Source organism: Gopherus evgoodei, chromosome 6, assembly GCF_007399415.2.
Source record: "Gopherus evgoodei ecotype Sinaloan lineage chromosome 6, rGopEvg1_v1.p, whole genome shotgun sequence".
Taxonomy (NCBI): domain Eukaryota; kingdom Metazoa; phylum Chordata; order Testudines; family Testudinidae; genus Gopherus; species Gopherus evgoodei.
In genome coordinates this window covers 65,096,500-65,119,794 of record NC_044327.1, presented here as the reverse complement: position 1 = coordinate 65,119,794, position 23,295 = coordinate 65,096,500, and the positions used below count along the sequence as shown (strand labels likewise).

General features: G+C 46.5%; 1 protein-coding gene across 5 annotated transcripts in view; it reads right to left on the bottom strand.

The window, feature by feature from the left end:
• Positions 1-1,835: 1,835 nt before the first annotated feature.
• The window catches only part of MCC (MCC regulator of WNT signaling pathway), a 356,575-nt gene continuing 335,115 nt past the window's right edge, over positions 1,836-23,295 (bottom strand). For all 5 annotated transcript variants that reach the window (XM_030566225.1, XM_030566223.1, XM_030566224.1 and 2 more), the window contains 2 exons: positions 7,179-7,301; positions 1,836-5,400 (listed from right to left, as the gene is read on the bottom strand). In XM_030566225.1, the coding sequence (XP_030422085.1) occupies positions 5,220-5,400; positions 7,179-7,301 (304 nt within the window). In that variant the 3' untranslated portion in view covers positions 1,836-5,219. The remainder of the gene's footprint in view (positions 5,401-7,178; positions 7,302-23,295) is intronic.

Genomic DNA, 23,295 nt, shown 5'->3' with positions numbered 1-23,295 from the left:
GTCTGTTGAGACTGAAGGAGAATTGAATAGGTTCTTATAAATAGAACCTAACTCTTAGCTATTGAACTCAAATGAGGTTTTTTTTTTAATTGTGGGAGATGGGTTGCAGTGGCTACAGGTGATGCAAGTTACTTCTGAAGAAGACAGAATGCACACTTGTCAGTTTAAATAAAGACAAAAACCAGCTTGAAGTATTATGTAAACAGTTGCATAATTAAATTAGTTTTTGGAATTTACTGTTTTAAAGTGGTCATTTTTGTAACTAGTGCACTAGAGCTACTGCTACTTTTAATCAGTTACAAGAAGCACTAAACCATTTAACACCAAATCATTTCCTATTAGTCCTATCCCCACTCCCTTTTCTAATATACTAACAAATGAAGCAATACTTTGTAGGTACCAACATCTCCCTTTTAACTGTTGAAGATTCCATGGCAGAGGTTGTGACAAAGCAAATACTGTCTTGTTCATCAACATCATGGAAGAAATGTTGAGTAGGTTACCTTTAATCACTTTGATATGATTGTCAAGTATCAGAGGGGTAGCTGTGTTAGTCTGGATCTGTAAAAGCAGCAAAGAATCTTGTGGCACCTTATAGACTAAAAAAGGTTTTGGAGCATGAGCTTTCGTAGGTGAATACCAACTTCGTCAGATGCATGCCCATGCATCTGACGAAGTAGGTATTCACCTACGAAAGCTCATGCTCCAAAACCTTTTTTAGTCTATAAGGTGCCACAGGATTCTTTGCTGCTTTTGATATGATTATTTGCTGTAATCTTTATAGCATTTTTTAAATTTATTTGAAATAAATCGGCTAAAAACAAACAAAAGGCAGGTTAAAATTGGCACTATCACAAAATAATATGTAATCCTTATGAGCTGGAAAACTTGTACAGCATTCCTCATCCCTTTTGAAATCCGAGTAAGGTTCAGGCTCAATATTCTTGCCTAATGAAATTGTCTATACACAGGACAGGTTCTACTCAGCTCAGCCCTATTTTGGAGAGTGACAAGGCAAGCCTGGTCATATAAAAACTTCTACCCAATTTAAAACAGTAAACCCTCTACTGAACAGAACCCCTTTCACTTTCTCCTTGGAGAAGTTAAAATCCCTTGCACTTCAACTTAATTATAACAATTGCTGCAAATGTCTTACTAGTTGGTAGCTCAGGTGTCATATGTTGTACAGCTGTGAGCAAGCCTCCTAAAACTGATACTAGGAAAAACCATCACAAAAACAGTCCTGCAATCTGGGATAGCCAAACTTACATGTGGAAGAATTTCAGCTGTCTTGATTCATCATTACTGAGTCTCCAGCATGGCTTCCTACAGAACACTGCATCAGGATCTGTCCTTTGTTCACCAGGGCTCCGTATGGCTAAAGATTGTGGTCAACAACTTGGCTTCAGGAGCTAAAGCCAGAGCCATGGTTTCTAGGGAGCCTGCCCAACTCTGCAACAAATTCCTGCAGAAGTTAAGCACATCACAAATGCAAAGCACCTCTCACCCATGCCTTTTCTAATCTATAAACAGGGCAGCATTTTCATTTAAAGAACTTAAAACACTCCCTTGGGAGAGGACGACAGAACTAGCTACCAGTGACAGATCTTAGTAACTTTGCTTAATGGAAGATACCATGGTGAGGAGGTCAGTATAAGAACATGTGCAGAATAAGAGGGATCAAACACTGAACCCCTGTAGCAGGAATAAAAAGAAAAGTGACATGCTTTCTTCCCTCTCACAAATTACAAAGGAACCAGGAAATGTGAACCATGCCATTGTGTCCCTTTTGTAGCCCCTGAACCATATGCCTATAGGTTTGTTTTAATTTCAAAATATATAAATAAGTCAGCTAAGCACTTCAGCCCTCAGTGCTTGTGTCAGGCCCTAGCAGTGGCTGCCTCCCGCACCAATACGTTTTTCCAGCATGGAGATTGCTTTAGCTTACACAGAATTTTGTTAATGAACCATAAACAAGGAGGCTAACTGGTGATATGTAGTTAATCCAAACTGCTCCAGACAAAAGCTTTGGCTGCATATTTTAAATGGGTTAAGCAAATGATTGGGACATTTTAGTATAAGCAAGCAGCTGCAGCCTTTACTTATCCAAAACGCCTGCTAAAGCTTTGCCTGAGTAAGGGGACTAAATTTTTTGGACCTATTTAGCCACTTAATCTAGACTTAACCCTAAGGATTTGAACACTGCTGCCTAATGTAGGGCTGATCTCAAGCAGGTAACAAAGTTGATGGTTTGAGAGTCCTTGAACCTATGGGAACTGGCTTAGTGCATCTCTCACACTATCATTTCTAAATAGGGTTGCACACATTCTTTCAGCACCAGCAAAGTTTTCCCAATGATAAACAGGCATATCCTTTGATTCTACTTCCACTAAAGTCCCATGACAAAACACTTATTTTAGTGACTGGACCCAAAATATAGAAACTACTTTAAAACAAGGCAGAAGAAGCTGTGTTTAAGAGGGGTTCCTCCTTTCAAGCTCTTTTCAGCCAGCCATCATGGGAAATGGAACACAGGAAAAAAATTCCACAGTTGGGGACACTTGTGGGCAAAATAAATAAATAAATAAATTTTATTTATTTATTTATTTATTGGCAGGGTCAATGTTAAAAAAATGTTTATCTTCAAACTACAGTTAGCTTTCCACTGCAGTGAAGGACAGTTCTAGCTTAGCAAAATAATTCTATGGACAAAGCTGCACTTAGACACTGGAAAATCAATATGAATATTGCTTGGATAATGGGGTTTGCAAAAATCTTCATTTGCAGTTCAGAGTGGGAGATTATACAGTTCTGTGGGTAAAGAGGATTGGCCCCACCCAAACTAAAAGGTGGTAGTGGTTGGTTTGGGCCTAATGTTTAAGCCTGACACACATCCACCCTGAAAGGATCGAGTTGTTTTCTGACTTGACCCAGCAACCCTGCCGAGCTGTCCTCCTGCCTTGGGGTTTGTTCAGGGAGGGCTTCATGCACTGATCTTAAACTCTGCTCCTCGCTGCTGCGCTGTGTGTACTGTGAGCACAAAGCCACTCCCAACCTAACTCCCTAAGGGTCTGCTTGCTTTCCCACCTGACCCAGACCCAACACATGTAGTTGGGTCCCTGTGGTTGCAAGTCAGGTAGCAGGGCTCTACTAGGTGGCCCTTCATTTGTAAGTAATGCTGTCTCTCTCATTTATGCTGGTGTAGCCAGGAGGCTAGGTTTGGCATAGTTGCAGCTTATGTTGTCTCAGATTTGCTACTCAACCTTCACTGAGTTGGAAAGAGGACAGCAGTTGCCAAAGGAAAGCATTGGAAACCAACATTAAGAACCATTCAAGTTTATATCTCACCTAAGGCTGCTTTTAACTTGCTCCCTAAAAACCTGAAAGCAAATCCCCTCATTGTGCCTGCTTAACATCTAGAAGCAGCAAAGCATGATACCAGCTAGGAAGGCCAAAGGCTTAGTCTAGGCAAGCGTTACTCAGCATAGAGAACCATAGGCACAGCTCTTTAGAAATACTTTAAAAGCTAAAGAAGCCTTTAGAGAGAAATTCACATCACTTTAAACATGTCTAGGAAACTCAAGACAAAACAGAAAAAAAACCAACAAATTCCTGTGTGACAGATGGGAATGACAGCAGACTTTTGAAAATCTATTTGCCAAGGAAAGCACCTCAGTCTTGACCAATACTAACATATCAGCACTGTAGTAATAACAACAACAACAAAGTTAACTGACTCCAGGTTGATACACTATTAAACTAATGAGGGTGGGTTGTTTTATTTTAAGTGCTCAGACAATCTCAGAGACAGTGAGAAAACAAAAGTCCTGTGAACAAGGCCCAAGGGAGCTGGGATGAGTGCCATGCCTGAAACTACACCTGCTTCCTAGAGGTGGCAACCTGATCTCTCTGATTCACTCAGCCTCTACTAAAAACACCAGACCCATTCAGTCTTACCATGTGCTAGCTAGTATGACATGAGAAACAGACTGGCTTGAACAGAGTCCACACAGTATAACAGTAACTTACTAAAAAATAGCCTATAAATGTAATTTTACAACAGCCAGCAGTAGGCTGTGTTCATATAACTTCTACTCACTGTAAGAGCGAGCCAGCCATTTGCTCACTCATTTTGTGTGTGTGTCTATATGTATATGCACATTCGTGTGCATTTATTTTAATTTTGAATAGGTACATTCCTTACAATATATTGACCAAAAAGGAACTTATTTATATAAATAAGTGCAGAGAGGGTTTCTGCCTCTTGGTCACACACAGGTGGAATGGAACATTATGCTGGTCTAATATTACTCTGCACCTGACAGAGGCTGCTTTGAGGAAAACCTTGTCTATAATGTATTTTAGAAAAATAAATCCAACTTTTTCTAAATTGACTGTCAGCACTACCATATAACATGAAGGACAAAAACTTCCTTGTAACTTCCTACCCAATCTTGGCCCCTAGACTGTAAATAGAAAGCATGTGGCCACATACAGCCTGTAAAGGCATAAGAAATAAAACAGCATTGTAGACTTGCAGCAAGAGCTTTCTAGTTGCTGTGTTCAGGAATGCTGCCTGGGTAAAATGCCTCTGAATTAGCAGGAGTTATCCTCCTACACCTGCTGGATTGTGTGTCGAGAACTGCAAGTTTGGTGCAGGGTACAAACCAGGCTGTCATCTTGCACACCTCCCCTCACCAAACATGTACATACAATAGATGTAACAGCAAATCTTACTGCAAGATTTCAGCACAAAGAGAACATGGGGGCTGGGAGATTATCAAACTGGCTTAGTCTGTGTCCAAACAAACATACAAAAGCATCTGAATAAGGGCTATTTTGGCATTGTTTTAGTAGTAAATTAAAAGCAAGGGAATGCATCAAGATTAAAATGAAAAAAGTGTGGAGGGACTGCCACCCATTAGGATTTGAGGATGGGCGATAATCCTGCATGTGTGTGTATATAGACAATCACATATACTGTGAATGTAACCTTGGTATGACCAGAAACTTTACCTTCAGACACTGTCCGTTTCAAGCAGTGATCAATAAACAATCCTTTGCCAAAATAGTCTCCCCATTCCTCCTGGCTTGACTTGACAAAGCCACAAGACTGAACTATGCCTGTTATGTTTCAGATCCTTAATAGTGTTCACTACCTAAAATCAGTAAAGGAAAAAAAAACTGGTTTTTAATGGCACTAATTGTCATCATTTATTTTAAAGCGAAGTTTCATTGGTGTGAGGTCTTGAGTTCTCCTCCTCCAGCAATGCTATTCTTTGTTTGAGCATCCTCACTTGAGTCTCATGTCTCTCAACCATGGCCATCATTTGAGACTCCAGTTTCTTCAGTTTGTTTTGATGCTTCTTCTTTGCTTTTTCATAAGCTGCCACAAGGTTACTGTTAGAAACAGACAGCAATACAAGATCATTCAACAAAGCTAGCTCAAGTTAAGCACCTAGGAACAGACACTGAAAACCAGTGGCCACTTTTGAAAATTTGACAAAGGGATTCCATCCTGTAAATTTAATATAAAACTTTGAACATGTTTTTTCAAGGTTTACAAAATGATTCTCTCACAAGCCAAGACCTTGTTTATAAAAACTCTCAGCCAAAGGAGAACTAATGTTCCTCCCAGGAAATAAAAAAATATCAAATGGAAGCCCGAGAGGCCCAAATGACAAATCAGGGAGAACAGGGTCTAATTAGTGAATGAAAATATCTACGTCAGAATAACTTTTGGTGTTTTATTAATGCCTGTGGCATTAAAGCAACGTATCTAATCGTGATGCATCACTATGTGCTTGCTGCACTAGTGCGCTATGCAGTTCCAGGTTATCATATGATGTCTGAGGATTGCGGGCCCAATTGTTTGAGGTGCTGAGCACCCGCATCTCCTTGGTGTGAGTATGAGTAGAGGCTGCTCAGCATATCACCTAGGACTGGACCCTCGGTGCGTATCACAAAGTGTTTTGTTAAGGGGACACTGTCAGGTAGGTTTATGATCAAAATTTAGATATTGTAAATAAAAGAAAAAGATGTATGGAACATTAATGTTTTAATTAAATAATAATAATCACAAATAGTTCAATGGATGAGGTTTTTTACTGGTTTTGTCCCCTGCCAAGCCTTTCCCAAAAGTGTGGGGAATCAACAAAAGTATGTTAGTGCCTGAGAACTAGAAGTTGACACTGACACTGACATGTCTAGTCTCTCCACAGTGAATGAAGTACAAAAAGGAATGAAAGTATAATATATGTTTAATGCCACATTATTTATGAGAAGGAAGGTGAGTTCTGGAGCAGGGAGGAAGGTCTGGTGGATAGGGAACGGGACAGGGACTTGTGAAACCACTGTTCAAATCCTACCACAGGCATGAACCTGGGCAATTCATTTAATCTCTGTGCTTCAGTTCTGCACCTATAAAATGGGGATAAATAATATTTCCCTGTAAGGTAATGCACTGATGAGTGTGAGGTGATCAGGTATTATAATGATGAGGGCCATACAAGTACCTAGATAGAGCATGAGAGTGTCCCTTTGAAGTCCAACAATCTATTACATTTAGTTGCCAAATGCCCTCTCCAACCTCCCCTTTCACTCAGTAGGAGACACCAAATGGGTGCTGGTTGAAGATCAAGTCTTAACCACCACCTCAATGGCCAAGACTTTCTCTAACACACAAAGTATGGCTCATGAGTGTCAAATTAGATGGTGAATGGTTGACCAACAACAATTGTAACCCCTCAGTCCATCAAAGCCTATTGATGGGAGCACAGTCTGTATCACTGTCAGTGCTACATTTTAAAGTACTGAGTGGGACTATGGAAGGAAACTTGATAACAGGAGAATCTGAAAGGATAAGAAGAGATGCATGAGCCCGGCCAGGGAGGAGGTGAATGAAAACAGCAATAATTCACAAATATTAAACTGAGAACTGTTTTATAATGGATGCTATTTTTAACCACAATAGAATCCCCCCCCCCCCTCCCACCGGTTATGGAGCACTCAGTGACAAGGATTAGTCTCTTTCCCCAACACTAATCTTGTATTCTTCAAGACTCTACTGCAAGCAGCTGAGGATGTAGGAACTACTCATTAGGGAAAGAAGAGGATTACAGTGCACTACTAGAATGCAGAAGTCAATGTGTGCATCCATTCACTACAAGATCTTTTACCTGTTTGCCCTTTTCAGGTCATTAACAAACTCTGCAGACTGCTGATGTCTGATTTCACTGCTCTTCGTGAGTCTCTCTAAGGCACTCACTAACTCTTGCACTCTCCCTTTCAGTTTCTTCTCTCTGCACCAGGAAACAAGGAGTGGGGAAATCAGTTATCCATATAAATTGGACTTGCAAGAATATAGAATGCATTCAACAAAATTCCTTCTGTTAGATTTAAAGGAGGAAAACTTTTTTTATACTACTTTGATAGTGCAGGATTTAGTTTTATGAGGTTAAACTTTTGTTAAATTGATTTTTTTTAAATAAAACAGTAACAATTTGCATATTAGAAATGTAGGATAAAAAGAAATATGGACAAACATTAGATCGTCACTGGGGATGGTCTTGTCCACACTACATCTCTCTCACATAAGCGCAGAATGTGCAATATCCATAGTTAGGAAAAGAGATGCATGGAAGAATGTTCTATATATTTAAGATCAGGGCCGGTTTTATGAACGGTGGGGCCCGATCTGAATATCAGACAGCGGTCCGCGGCTTTGGTGGCACTTCGGCAGTGGGGGATCTGCTCCAGGTCTTCTGCGGCACAGAAAGACTCCCCGCTGCCAAAGCCTCAGAGTGGATCCCCACCCACCGCCGGGTGAGTAAAAAAAATAAATATAAAAGTGCAGGGCCCGATTCCGAGGAATCAGCTTATAGCCAGCCCTTTTTAAGAGGCAACTCAGTAACCAATATAAAGATAAGTTAAAACCTAAAGTTAATATATACATAAAAAATTAAATACATGGCAGACCCAGGATAACTAAGTAATTTGCTAATTAAACATTATTTGTTTTTATTTATAAATTCTCTTTATTAGAAAAAACTGCAGGAAGACTCAGTACATAAAAGAGGGAGACTTCACTAGCATCCAAAATAACAACCAGAGTCACATACTGCAGGGAAAGAAAGGAGGGTCTCATTTTTACGGAAATTAAATGCTGCCATGGAGTACTGAATTCCAGCCTTTACCTCTGCCTACGTTCCTGTGTGATGCTGGGCAAGTCACTGAAACCAAACGATTCATAAGTGGTCAGTAGTTGTGTGTTTGTCATTTTCTAGGTGCTCAACTTGATTGCCAGGATCTGATTTATAGAGGTGATGAGCAATCTCAGGCCTGGTCTACACTACGCGTTTAAACCGAAGTTAGCAGTGTTAAACCGATTTAACCCTGCACCCGTCCACACACAGGCCCTTTAAACCGGTTTCTGTACTCCTCCACGACGAGAGGAGTAGCGCTGAAATTGGTATTACCATGTCAGATTAGAATTAGTGTGGCCGCAAATCAACGGTATTGGCCTCCGAGCAGTATCCCACAGTGCACCATTGTGACCGCTCTGGAAAGCGATCTGAACTCGGAAGCACTGGCCAGGTAGACAGGAAAAGCCTTGCGAACTTTTGAATTTCATTTCCTGTTTGCCCAGTGTGGAGCTCTGATCAGCACAGGTGGCGATGCAGTCCCAAATCCAAAAAGAGCTCCAGCGTGGACCGTATGGGAGATACTGGATCTGATTGCTGCATGAGGAGATAAATCTGTTCTATCAGAGCTCCGTTATAGAAGACGAAATGCCAAAGCATTTGAAAAAATCTCCAGGCTATGATAGACAGAGGGCACAGCAGGGACTCAACACAGTGCTACATGACAAGCATAACGGAAAGCCAAAGAATCAAATGGACGCTCATGGAGGGAGGGAGGGGAGACTGAGGACTCCAGCTATCCCACAGTCCCCGCAGTCTCCGAAAAGCATTTGCATTCTTGCCTGAGCTCCCAGTGCATGTAGGGTCAAAAACATTGTCCGAGGTGGTTCAGGGTATAGCTTGTCAATTTACCCCCCCTCTCCCTGTGAAAGAAAAGGGATAAAAATAGTTTCTTGCCATTTTTCAGTGTCACCGTATGTCTGCTGCATGCTGCTGGTAGCCGTGGTGCTGCGGCGCTGAACAGCAGCATCCCCTCCCCTTCCTTTCCTGATGGCAGATGGTACAAAATGGTGGAAAACCGTCATCATCCCGTGAGTGCTCCTGGCTGGCCTTGGTGAGGTTGGCTGGGGGCGCTTGGGTAAAAATGGGAATGACTCCCTGTCATTCCTGGCAGATGGTACAAAATACTTGGTAACTGTCCTCATCATAGCAGCTGGAGCCTGAGCTCCATCAGCCCCCCACCATTTCGTGTCTAAAGAAAAGATCTGTACTCCCTGGACTATCTTAGCAGCGGGAGGCTGCGCTCCTCTCCCCCCTCATCCTTTACTGTCCTGCCTGGACTATCATTGCAGCTGGAGGCTGCCTCCCCCTCTTTTTATCTCACTAAAAAGTCAGTGTTTCTTATTCCTGCATTCTTTATTACTTCATCACACAAATGGGGGGACATTGCCACAGTAGCCCAGGAGGGGTGTGGAAGGAGGGAAGCAACTGGTGGGATTATTGCAGGGGCACTCCCTAGAATGGCATGGACTCATCATTTCTGTGGGATCTCAGCGGCTCTGACTCGGAGCGGCTGTGCTCTCTGGCTCTCTAGTAGACTTGCCCCATATTCTAGGCAGGACTGACTCTATTTTTAGACAAAACATAAAGAAGAGAATGACCCGGGGAGTCATTCCCATTTTTGTCCACGCGCCCCTGGCCAATCTCAGCAAGACCAGTCAGGAGCACCCATGACAGCAGCAGACGGTACAAAATGATTGATAACCGTCATCACCAATTTCCAATTGCAAACGGTACAAAATGATTGATAACCGTCATCGCCAATTTCCAATTGCAAGCGGTACAAAATGATTGATAACCACCATCGCCAATTTCCAGTTGCCAACGGTGTAAAATGACTGACAACCATCATCTCATCACCAATTTACAATGGCAGACGGTGCAATAGGGATGGTAACCATCTCTGCTACCTTGCAAAGGCAAATGAATGCTGCTGTGTAGCACTGCAGTACCGCCTCTGTCAGCAGCATCCAGTACACATACGGTGACAGTGACAAGGCAAAACGGGCTCCATGGTTGCCATGCTATGACATCTGCCAGGGCAATCCAGGGGAAAAAGGGTGCGAAATGATTGTCTGCCATTGCTTTCACAGAGGAAGGATTGAGTCACGACATTTACCCAGAATTACGCACAACACTGTTTTTCCACCATCATGCATTGCGATCTCAACCCAGAATTCCAATGGGCGGGGGAGACTGTGGGAACTATGGGATAGCTACCCACAGTGCAACGCTCCAGAAATCGACGCTAGCCTCGGTACATGGACGCACACCATCGAATTAATGTGCTTAGTGTGGCCGCGTGCACTTGACTTTATACAGTCTGTTTTACAAAACCGGTTTATGTAAAATAGTAATAATCCTGTAGTGTAGACATACCCACAGCTGCAAATGAAGTGGGAGCTGTGCTTTGAACATACAAAGTGCTATAGAATGGAAAGTACTCTTAAAAATCAAGTACTAGGTGCCTCAAGTTGGGCACCCAAAATTACTGGAAACTTCTGACCTTAAGCACTCTCTCTCCATTGGCAATATCATCAACTTACCACACAGAGGTGTTGTGAAGATAAAGCCCTGGTTTTGAAGCACTCAGATACTATTGTGATGACTACCACTGAAAAACCCACAAGGAAATGAATAACTGTGTCTTCAGAGCAGCGTTTGAATAGCATTCAATAAATAAGACCCAGCGCTACACATCGAACAATGAGGACAAAACAAGATAGTGAATAGGTGCTCATTACATTCATTCTGTGCACTGAATGCAGCAGGGTCCTGTGGAAAAAATAGTATGTGGTCATGTAATTAGAGACTGCATAGTTCTAGCATTTCTTAACGTTTGAGTCCTTTGCAAATTTAATAATGTTCTTTTAACATACGTTTATTACACACACAAAGCTATCATGCTACCAATGAGACTATACAATTATCCACTGCAGTGACTTATAGAGGGAGCATGGGTATTTTTCAGCATAAAGTATCAAGAGCTGTTTGGAGCAGCTTCAGGATTGCATTTAGGTTCTTTGCTGCCAAGGGCATCTTTAATTTCTAAACGCAAGGTGCTGGAACCATGAATTCATACAGTGCACAAATACTCAAAGGCATATTAGACAACCTACCCAAGGCTAGAGATTAGGTATGCCATCTGGTAAAGACACTGTAGTGAATGTGTAAAATTAAATCCCTTGTTAAAACTTTTGACTGTGGGCCTGCCTACCTCCTACCATGAAATCCGCTAAAATAGTCTCCATTTGCTGTAAATGTCCCTTCTTCTTCGAGTGATTGCTCATATCCATTCCAGTTAGGTGTACGCGCCGCGCGTGCACATTCGTCGGAAAACTTTTACCCTAGCAACTCAGTGGGCCGGCAGGTCGCCCCCTAGAGTGGCGCCACCATGGCGCTCCATATATACTCCTGCCGGCCCACCCGCTCCTCAGTTCCTTCTTACCGCCCGTGTCGGTCGTTGGAACAGTGGAGCGCGGCTTAGCTGACCTCCACTTCCCTAGCTACTCGTTTTCTCGTATATAATTATGCAGTTATAACCCTTTTATATATATATTTGTATGGTTATACGGGTTTTCTTTGCTAACATGGTTAGTTTAGTTAGCGGGGTTCAGGAAGTAGCCCCTTCCATGAGCCCAGTGCCGGAGCCATGCATGGCTCACCGGGTTTTAAAAGGGGCCCGGCCTGCCAGAAGCCGCGGCCGAAGAGAGATCTACATGACTCCTGTTTGAAGTGCCTCAGGGCAGATAAGTGCCCCATTTGCAAGGTTTTTAAGCCGAGAACAAAAAGGTGCGGGACTTTCACTTACCCCTCCACCTTGGGCGCCGAGCGATATTCAAGCGGCGGGCAGAAGCGCCTCGGCACCGGACCCCGCCGGTACTACCAAGGCCTTTCGGCACCGACCGTCGCCGGCACCGATGTCGACTCGGCACCGCTCCCTTCCGAGGTCGAGAGAGTCTACGATTCCTGCTGGTGCCTGGCGGCTCCCCGGCACGCGCCGTGGTTGAGCCCCCTGCTCCCGCTGCTTCCGTGCCACCTGCATCGCAGCCAGAGAGCTCGCCTAAGTTGCGTTACCCGGCACCGGCACCTGCAGAGGCACCGATGACTTCGGCTCCGTCGATTCCAGTCCCCCAGGACCACGAAATCCGGTGCCTGGCAGCTCCCCGGCTCACGCCGTGGTAGAGCTTACTGCTCCTGCTGCTTCTGTGCCAACTGCACCGCAGCTAGAGAGGTCGTCTAGGATGGCTCGCCCGGCACTGACGACGTCGCCACCGTCGATCCCGGTCCCACGAGGGCCGTAGAATCCGGTGCCTGACGGCTCCCCGGCACGCGCCGTGGTTGAGCGTATTGCTCCTGCTGCTTCCGTGCCAGCGAGCTCATCCAAGTCGGATCGCCCGGCGCCGACACCTGCTACGGCACCGATGACGTCGGCACCGTCGATCCCGGTCCCACAAGGGCCGTAGAATCCGGTGCCTGACGGCTCCCCGGCACGCGCCGTGGTTGAGCGTATTGCTCCTGCTGCTTCCGTGCCAGCGGCACCGCAGCCAGAGGGCTCGTCTACGTCGGATCGCCCGGCACCGACACCTGCTGCGGCACCGATGGCGTCGGCACCGTCGATCCCGGTCCCACAAGGGCCGTAGAATCCGGTGCCTGACGGCTCCCCGGCACGCGCCGTGGTTGAGCGTATTGCTCCTGCTGCTTCCGTGCCAGCGGCACCGCAGCCAGAGGGCTCGTCTACGTCGGATCGCCCGGCACCGACACCTGCTGCGGCACCGATGGCGTCGGCACCGTCGATCCCGGTCCCACAAGGGCCGTAGAATCCGGTGCCTGACGGCTCCCCGGCACGCGCCGTGGTTGAGCGTATTGCTCCTGCTGCTTCCGTGCCAGCGGCACCGCAGCCAGAGGGCTCGTCTACGTCGGATCGCCCGGCACCGACACCTGCTGCGGCACCGATGGCGTCGGCACCGTCGATCCCGGTCCCACAAGGGCCGTAGAATCCGGTGCCTGACGGCTCCCCGGCACGCGCCGTGGTTGAGCGTATTGCTCCTGCTGCTTCGTGCCAACGGCACCGCAGCCAGAGAGCTCGTCTACGTCGGATCGCCCGACACCGACACCTGCTGCGGCACCGATGACGTCGGCACCGTCGATCCCGGTCCCGCAAGGGCCGTAGAATCCGGTGCCTGACGGCTCCCCGGCACGCGCCGTGGTTGAGCTCCTGCTCCGGCTGCTTCCATGCCAACGGCACCGCAGCCAGAGGGCTAGTCTAAGTCGGCTTGCCCGGCACCGACAACGTTGGCACCGTCGATTCCAGTCCCACAAGGGCTATCGAATCCGGTGCCCGACGGCTCCCCGGCACGCGCCGTGGTTGAGCGTATTACTCCCGCTGCTTCAGTGCGGACGGCACCGCAGCCAGACAGCTTATCTAACTCGGTTCGCCCGGCACCGGCACCTACCGGAGCTCTGATGACCTCGGTACCGTGGATCCCGGTCCCACGAGGGCCGTCGAATCCGGTGCCTGACAGCTCCCCAGTACGCACTGTGGTTGAGCCTGCTGTTCCCTTCACGCCGGAGATGTTACCAACGGCGAGGGCTCTCAGTGCCATGACAGAGTCAGTGCTGCCTGACCCGGGCACCGCCGGTACGGGTAATACAGTCTCTTCAGGGGACTGTCCCCTGTCAGCACAGCAGAGCGGCACCGTTCATGATCACGGTCCCGCAGACACTCCACGTCCTGTCGGCACACCGGACGCCACTGGCAGTCCCGGTGCTGTTTTCCTCGGTACTGGTCACACTCGCTGCACCGGTCGGTATCCCGTTCGCCGACCCGCTATCGGCACCGTTCCGACCTCTGGCACCGGGGCAGGTACCTTGACTCCTGTAGCCCTTCTCCGAGTTGGGCAAGGTCCGAGTGAGTCAGAGACTCTGCCTGTGCCTTCTTTTAGTACTTCCATGGCTGTCCGGACGCGCATCCGTGTCATCCCATATGCGCAGATTTTATGCTCAGGACCACGATCCTGATATGATGGCCAGCGGGCGCCAGCCCCGAAGCAGAAAGAGGCTTGGCGAATGCACAGGCTTGGCCGCCAGGTGTACTCTGCAGGGGCCCTGCAGCTCTGGGTAGCAAAGCAACAAGCCTTGCTTAGCTGCGATAATTATAGCACCTGGGTGAAGGAGTTTCTCCCTCAAAACTCCCACCTGGAGTTCGCTACCGTCTTGGAGGACGAGGGAAAGAAGGTTCCCAGAGCGTCCCTCCAGGCCTCGTTGGACGCAGCAGACTCTGCGGCCCGCACTCTGGCCTTGGGTGTCGCCATGAAGTGCATTTCATGGCTTCAGGTTTTAAAACCTCCGGCCGGAGCTGCAGTATGCCATTCAGGATTTACCCTTTGTTGGTAAAGGCATCTTCGCGGCAGAGACAGCCCCAGACTGCGAAGCCTGATGGACAATAGGGTCCTAATGCGTCTCAGCATGTATACGCCAGCGACCAAACGCAAGCCTTTATGGCCCCAGCCGCCATACTCTGTGCCTAGCCAGAGGCAGAACTCTGGCAAACGGCAAGGCCAAGGTGGTCGCAGACAAACGTCAGGACCCCTAAAGAGCCAAAGTCAAGGTCCTTTGCAATTACCACTGGGACCAAAGACGGTCCTTCCAAGGTTCGCCTGAGGGCGGTGTACCAGTCGCAGGACGGGATCTCAATCCCGCTTTCTCCTGGCATGGCCCCAGTTACTTTCAGATCGCTGGGTCCTGCGCACGATGGAGCATAGGTACCACCTTTAATTTGCTCCAGCCCTGTCCCCCTTCAGCGGGCGAAAGGGGCAAGGGGTTTTCTCCCGTTATGCCCTAGTCCCCCACTCGAACACAGGTCTCAGACCTCCCTGGTCCTGCATGGACTCAACCGGTTTAGGATAAGGTTGAAGTTCTGCATGGTATCCCTGGGAACCATTATTCCATCCTTGCCTCCTGGGGGCTACTATGCCGCCCTGGATATGAAGGACGCGTACTTTCGCAATGCCATCTTCCCTCCGCACGGGAGATGCCTCCGCTCTATAGCCGACTGTCAATACTCCCGGTTTCCGGCCATAGTCGCCGCCTACCGTCGCTGATGTCGGATATGCGTTTTTCCGTATCTGGACGATTCGCTTATCCGAGGAGACTCTGAGACACAAACCACTCAGCCCGTGGACATCGCCATGGTCTTATTCACAGGTCAAGGCCTGCGGTTTACTATAGAGCAATCCACTCTGGTTCCCACGCAGAGGTTGGGCTTCCTAGGGGCTATCCTGGTCTCCTACCTAGCTGGAGCCTGCTTATCACAACTGCGGTTTTAGGCTATGGCTACAATCATCTGAGGTCTGAAGGCTTTCCCAACGACCTCAACTCGTTCTTGTCTCAGTCTCCTGGGTCCATGGTTGCCCGCAAGTTTGTAACCAAACACGCCAAGCTCCGCCTCCGTCCTCTCCAAGTCCGGCCACCTCGGCGTACCGCTTGGACAGGGAGCCAATGGTCATGGTAGTTACCGTTCCCTCGGACGCCTTAGGCTCCCTAGAGTGGTGGCTAACTTCCTCCTTGGTGTGGACAGGGATGCGGTTTCATCCGCCCCAGCCCTCACTGCCCCTGACGGCGGACGCATCATCTCTCTGCTCGAGTGCTCATGGTCACCTCCGAGCTTAAGGCCTTTGGTCTTCTAGGGAGCTGGCATTCCTCATTAATGCTCCAAAAATGAGAGTAGTCCGCCTGGCATGCCAGGGGTTCCAGCGGCAGCTGCGAGGCCGTTGTATCTCGGTGTTTACAGCCAACACAATGGCCAGGTGCTTCATAAGTATTCAGGGGGGACATAGTCCTCCCCCCATTTTTTGTCAGGAGGCCATCCATTTCCGGGTCTTTTGCATGGCCCACTCGATGGAGCTGGCGACGTCCTTTCTCCCAGGCGTTCGGAACGTCTTACCTCTTTGACTCAGCAGGTCTTTCCTGTCTTACGAGTGATCACTCTGCCCCATGTGAGGCGTCCCGCTTTCCGGAAGTGGAGATGTTTCCTCACACAGACCTGTTCGCTCACCGCGAGAGCAGGAAATGCCAGGTGTTCTGCTCCTTCCAAGGTCTCTCCTCGGAATCGCTCTTGGACGCATTCCTGATGTCGTGGAAAGGCCAACTGCATTATGCCTTCCCACTGTTCCCACTGGTTCATTAGGTCCTGCTCGAACTCCGCAGGGGCAGAGCGCGCATCATCATGATCACTCCAGAGTGGTCCAGGCAGCACTGGCATACCACGTTGCTCGGCCTGTCAGCCCAGACCTCATCACTCAGGGCAACGACAGGCTTCGTCACTCGGACCTGCAGCCTCTTCGCCTCACGGTGGCTGCTGCGTACCTGAGTCGGGGTGACAGGCAGCCTTCCACCTGGTCAACGTACCGGGCCAGGTGGAAGCGTTTCTTTTACAGCTGCAATACGCTCGATCTTGCTCCTGCTGAGGTCTCGATCCCCTCTATTTGGCCTGCCTCTGGCCTTCAGCGGCAGGACCTGGCGGTATCATCGCTGAGGATACTCTCGGCAGCCATCTCTACCTTCCAGCAGGCTAAGATGGACGTTCAGTGTCCCACGCTCTATGGGTTCGAGGCCCCTCAAGGGCTTGGAGCGCTTGCACCCTCGGGTGCACCGCCCAGCCCCGCCCTGGGACCTCAACCTAGTCTTGGCCAGACGGGTCTCTGAGATCAGAGCTCTTACGGGGGTTCCGCCGTACACTAGGTTCCACAAAGACAAGGTGCAGTTATGACCGCACCCGGCTTTCCTCCCTAAGGTGTTTTGGCCTTTCATGTTACCCACAGCTCAACGCAATGGGCATAACCGTTGCACTCCTTGGACATCTGTGGAGTGCTCGCATTATATTGACAGAATCATTTCCTAAGGTGCCCCCAGCTCTGCCCGGTAGCGGGCCAAAGGGAGGGCTTGCTTGTTTTCCTCTCGGAGGATCTCCTCTTGGGTGATGGCGGACATCCCCACTTGTTATGATTTGGCTCATATTTCCCTAAGCCACATCACTGTGCATTCTACCAGCGCTCAGGCTTCATCTGCCGCCTTGCTGGCTCGTGTTTCTACCCACGAGATCTGTCGCGAAGCTCCATTGGTCTTCGGTCCATACCTTTGCTTCGCAGTATGCCCTGGTTCAGCAGTCAAGAGAGGCTGTAGCCTCTGGCTCAGCAGTTTTATTCTGCCACATTTCACTCCGACCCCACCGCCTTTGTAAGGCTTGGGATTCACCTAACTGGAATGGATATGAGCAATCACTCGAAGAAGAAAAGACGGTTACTCACCTTTGTAACTGTTGTTCTTCGAGATGTGTTGCTCATATCCATTCCGCACCCGCCCTCCTTCCCCACTGTCGGAGTAGCCGGCAAGAAGGAACTGAGGAGCGGGTGGGCCGGCAGGAGTATATATGGAGCGCCATGGTGGCGCCACTCTAGGGGGCGACCTGCCGGCCCACTGAGTTGCTAGGGTAAAAGTTTTCCGACGAATGTGCACGCGCGGCGCGTACACCTAACTGGAATGGATATGAGCAACACATCTCGAAGAACAACAGTTACAAAGGTGAGTAACCGTCTTTTTTTCAGTCCAAACTGATCAAATGTATTTTTTTTAATTGCACTGACATTTTGAGCTTTATTGTGAATTCCATTAACTTCACCCTACTTAGGTTCTTTCAGTTACTAAACTTTATATACACATCTATTTTATTTGATTTACACTTCTCCCATTTCCCCTCTGGGCTGGCTGTACTGCTACATGGTTCCTAGGTCGGGGCGCCATTTCAGAATTTGGTGGCTGGTGCGTGTGTGCAACTTTAACCGTGATTCCAAGGGCTACTTAGTCACCTGAAAACTCTAGGGTTTTTTTTTTTTTTTGCAGATAACATAGAAATTAGCTAATAGGAGCACTATATTTAATTCCTATGTAAAAAAAAGAGGATTTAATAAATTAGACCCACTCAGATGTAATACTAACATATTCTCACATCTTATGTCAAGTCACTTAAGGAACACTGGTTAGGTTTAAAATGTTAATGTATATTCTTTGTTACTAACTCTTGAATACAACAATTGAAACAATTATAGAAAAATCTAGATTACTTTTATCACTTTTTTGCAGTTCTTCAAACTTGGACTAGATCATTTAACTTTGGAAACGTTCTACTAGGGCAACGCCCTATGAGTTTATACTGCACCTGCCTGGGACTCTTGAGGTGTGTTACCTCACTACAAACAGACTAGAAACAAATCTTAAACTGGAGTGAAACTGACACTTTCAAGTCACTTTTACAGTATTGCCAATCCCAAATGTTCAAAAATCATGAATCAGACTCAGCAAAAATCATGAGATTTGGCTTTAAAATCATGATATTATGTACAAATAACAGTTTTGGGGTTCTTTTAATTTGCCTTCTGCTTTTTGAGCCTTTTGGGTGTACTTGGATCACATTTCGAAGCTTTCTGCACAGCCACAAGGACTAGAAACTTCATTTTTCTTTAAGAATGAAGGCTGAATTCATCACATATCCACTCAACTCCAGGATCTGGGGCTTTAAGAAAAACAATCATCATGAGACACATGACAAAAAATCATGAGAGTTGGCAACACTGCTTTTACTTCTGTTTAAAGGCTAGTTACTTTCCAGAAGGCTCTTAAACACAACACTACAGTGATTGAGTTGCAGTTCTCACAGGAGGATATTTAAAACCAAACACCAAGAAAATTCCATATTTTAAAGCTAAGGAAAAAAACAGACTTCTGAGCTATATCAGGACCACTGCAGGCAGGAAAGAAAAATAAACAGGCAGAGGAGCTCTGGACAGCTCTTCCTTTAGAAAGAAAGTTGGAGGGTCAAATCTTCTAGTCTTTAACCAAGTAAAACTTCTATTGCCATCAGTACCTCCACTCACAGATATAAATATCACAGTGAACATGTGATAACATGTGTGGTCAATAACTACACACTTGGGAGGGAGAGAGATAGCTCAGCGGTTTGGAGCATTGGCCTGCTAAACCCAGGGTTGTGAGTTCAAGCCTTGAGGGGGTCATTTAAGGATCTGGGGATTGGTCCTGCTTTGAGCAGGGGGTTGGACTAGATGACCTCCTGAGGTCCCTTCCAACCCTGATATTCTATGATATACTTAAATATCTGAGCCATCTTATCCAGAGTTACACATCTTATATGCATTGGCTCAGGGACTGGATTTTCTGGCATATTCTGAACAATGCTGAGCAAACAAATGGTGCCCAGTGAATAATGACAATAATCACTGACTTTATAAGGACTCTGTGGATGCAGTTTTTGTTCTTCATTCTGGAATTTGCCTGAATACAGCTGAAACCCTAAGAATTTGAGGCATTTTCACATCTGATACTTATATGACACTCTCTCATTCCTCCTTTTTCTCAAACTCAGAACAAAAAATGACTGAACAAAATGGTTTTCAGTTAAAATGTAAAATTGCACTGCAGCCATTGCTGTACAACCCAGCATGGGGCAGAACCTGCAACCCTTTGGAAGTTAATTGGCCTCTTCTCATCTGACTCTCATTCTCCATCATTATTAACCTCTGTGCTGCTTTTCATGCTGTCAACCGTGACATCCATCCTGGGACCATTTGCTGGAGTCTCAGAGAATGGGCTGCCTTGGCTTTGCTCCCATCTGTCAGTGTCCTCTTCTTTGCAGCATGCAGCAGAGAGAGAGGCTGGTCTGCTGGATAGGGAGCTAGCCCTGAGACACCTGGATTTTACACCCATGGATTTCCTGTCTCACCCAAAGCCAGTGCTTTAAGGACAGAATTTCAAAGGTTTTTAGGCACCCAAAGATGTAGCTAGATATCCAGTGGGGTTTCCAGAACACCAAACCTTCCAAGTGCATTTGAAAATCTCACTAGGTGCCTAAATACCTTTGAAAATCTAGCCTTTAGTCTGTGTGTGCCTCAGTGCCCCATCTGTACAATCACAGAAGATCAGAGTTGGAAAAGACCTCAGGACGTCATCTAGTCCAACCCCAACTAAATCATCCCAGCCAGGGTTTTGTCAAGCCAGGCCTTAAAAACCTCCATGGATGGAGATTCCACCACCTCCCTAGGTAACCCATTCCAGGGCTTCACCACCCTCCTAGTGAAATAGTATTTCCTAATATCCAACTTAGACCTCCCCCACTGCAACTTGAGACCACTGCTTCTTGTTCTGCCATCTGCCACCATGGAGAACAGCTGAGCTCCATCCTCTTTGGAACCCCCTTCAATGCTGTTATCCCCTCAACTACCTGCTCTACCTCACCGAAGGGCTGGAAGGAGAAATAGGTTAGATTTGTGAGCCTCAGGTGATGAGACTACATAAGTACCACAGGTAGACTGGGAACTTCTCTATACACGGGTAGCCCTTGCCTAGGTTTGATCCCTTTTCACCTACGCCCTCAAATCTGTCGCTTTTCTGAATGTAACCTAGGCTCAGTCCTTTGCTGTATTTTTTCTGAATCCCCTGTTCTCTCTGAAACAACCCCTCAACCTTTTCTCCCCGCCACTGAGGGATTCCTCTTTTACAGGCTACACTTCCATACCCTTAATTTAATCACCAGCTCTTTCTTATCTTAATCACTCTGCCTCTGTTTGTAAACAAAATACTGATTCCCTGCCCCAGGGGCACATCTCCTCTACAGAACTTACATTTCACACTAATACTGTGCTGTAGTTAAGAGCTCCACCTGGGAGCTTGCACACCTCCTGTATGAAACTCAGGGAGGGGCTCCCGCCCTCCCCCTTACCCCCCCATTGGCACCTCATTCTAGGTCCTTAACTGGAAATCCATGGTGTCCAATTTATGGCACTACTGATAACCTTAATTTAGTGGTTTAATCAACAAACCCCAATTCTTCATGACAAGTGTCTGCTGTTTATGGCTAGAGGCATCATCATGATATGCAGTTTCTAACTTCTGAAGCCACAAGGGAAATCCAAAAGTTATGGTTGAAAACAAGACAAAGTACTGATCCAAGCTCCACCTGTCCGAATGTGGTCATTGGGCAGTGGTTATTCAACTCTCAAGGTTGTTTGGTAGGGCTCCCCACACAATGTAATTCTGATTTTAAACCAGAGAATTTTTTGTTTACTGTGTTAGCCTAAGAAAATATTCCATAATTTGTGTATATAGGAAACATACAAACAAATTAACGCCATTGGACAAATGATGTAAGTCACTGTAGTTGTAATAGTGTATCCACCATACCAAATGTACACTCAACCCCCCAACAATGGCACTTTCTCAGTTTCTCTTACACAGCTGTAAAATACAGAAGAGCTTGAATTCTAACCCTGCAGTAATATCAAAGTACAGTTCGCTGAAGGTCACTGTAAAATATCACTTTACTCAACAGATCTACGCCTTGTGTATACTGAGTAACATATCCCTATTACAGTGCCTAAAATAAATGCATAGGAGCCAACACAACAAAGTGTGAGAGAATTGGATTCTAGTTCATCTTGTCCATCATTAACAAACCTGTTTACTAAATTTCAATTACAAAGCTAATCAGTAACACATGTACAAATCTACTGAGCACTATGGGGGTTGTACAGGTGTCACTGATGGCAGAATCTCACTGTAATGAGGTTGCACAGGTGCTTAACTTGAAGACAGTGGTCACTAAAACAGGTGTGAAGACATGATTTGGCCAGCAGCACTGCTGAGAAGTACCCAGCTTGACTTTCTGAGCCTAGCCTGGGTTTGCAAGGCTCACAGTTAGGAAACAAGCATATTTTTAATTGTAAACTGAACACTTTGATACATAATCACTGAGAATTGTCAAAGAATAGCATTTCTCTAGAGACCCTGTCCAGTCTAGATCTGCACTTTAATAGAGTTGAGGGATGATGCACCTTAAAGACCGTTTGACACCAACTTCTCACACTACAGTGTGTGAAACCTTTTGAATTCCTCTGAGACTATGCTGAGATTTTCTGTAATTGCCTCTTAACCAGACCACAGTTCCAGTGTTGGCCTGAAAGTGGCAGCATTTTATAACCACAGGAAGAGCCGTTTAACTTGTTAGTTTAAGAAATTTAAAATCCATCTTCAGCAACAGAAGGCTTTTGCCGAAACAAGTCAGGGAGAAACTGAATGGTAGCTGCTTATGCCAATGTATTGTCAAGGATATACTGGTTAGGTTAGAATGAGAGGGTGGGAAGAATCTTTGTTAAGAAAAGTCTTTAAAATGCTTTGCTGTACAAACTCATGCATATTCTTAAGTTTCTAAGGTGGTGGGCCTTTTTTTGTTTTTGTTTTTGTTTTTTGAGGAAGGGGTCAGGCAGGGGCCTAAGGACTATCACAAATCTCACCACTTTCAGCTCCCAAATGCAAGGTGCATTTCATTGCCCTTGCTTTAGCTAATAGAAACACATAGCAATGTACAGATAATAGTTTACCTTACTTAAGCAAAACAACGTCCCCCCATTTCACCTTGTGGAGCGAATCAGAGATGAACGAACCAGACATTACAGAAATTAGTCACATTGCTTTAATGCACTTTTGACAGGTGCTCTGATACTACAATGTTAAGAGCCATTTAAGAACCTGAACAGAGTAGTGCAGAGATTGAGTGCCTGCCTGCATTGGAGAGGTGGGTGGTTGGGGACTTTGGGGGTGGGTGGGTGGGTGGGATATATTTAAGCTGGCTTGTGACACAGCATGAGTAGTAGGTGAGCTACAATGAACATACATAGAAAGGAAAAGGAGAAAGGAAAAAAAATGCAGGCCCATTTAAAATCAAGAATCAGCCAGAAAATACTGCACTGAAACAAAGACCACACTGCAGCAACTTGCACAGTAAGGAACCCTGCAAGGCAGCAATTCATTTTAAGGTTGTCAACCTGTGACAAAGGCCTTAGGGAAGAAATGACGACAAGTAGGGTTTTAAAAAAAGATTTCTAGGAGCTCTTCTTGCACTGTGAGCAAACAAGCAACTGACTTGCTTCTGTTATTACATAGTTTTGTCAATGAAGGAAGTTCTAAACCCATACACTCTATCGACTAAAGGTACGTCTATACTACCCGCCGGATCGGCGGGCAGCGT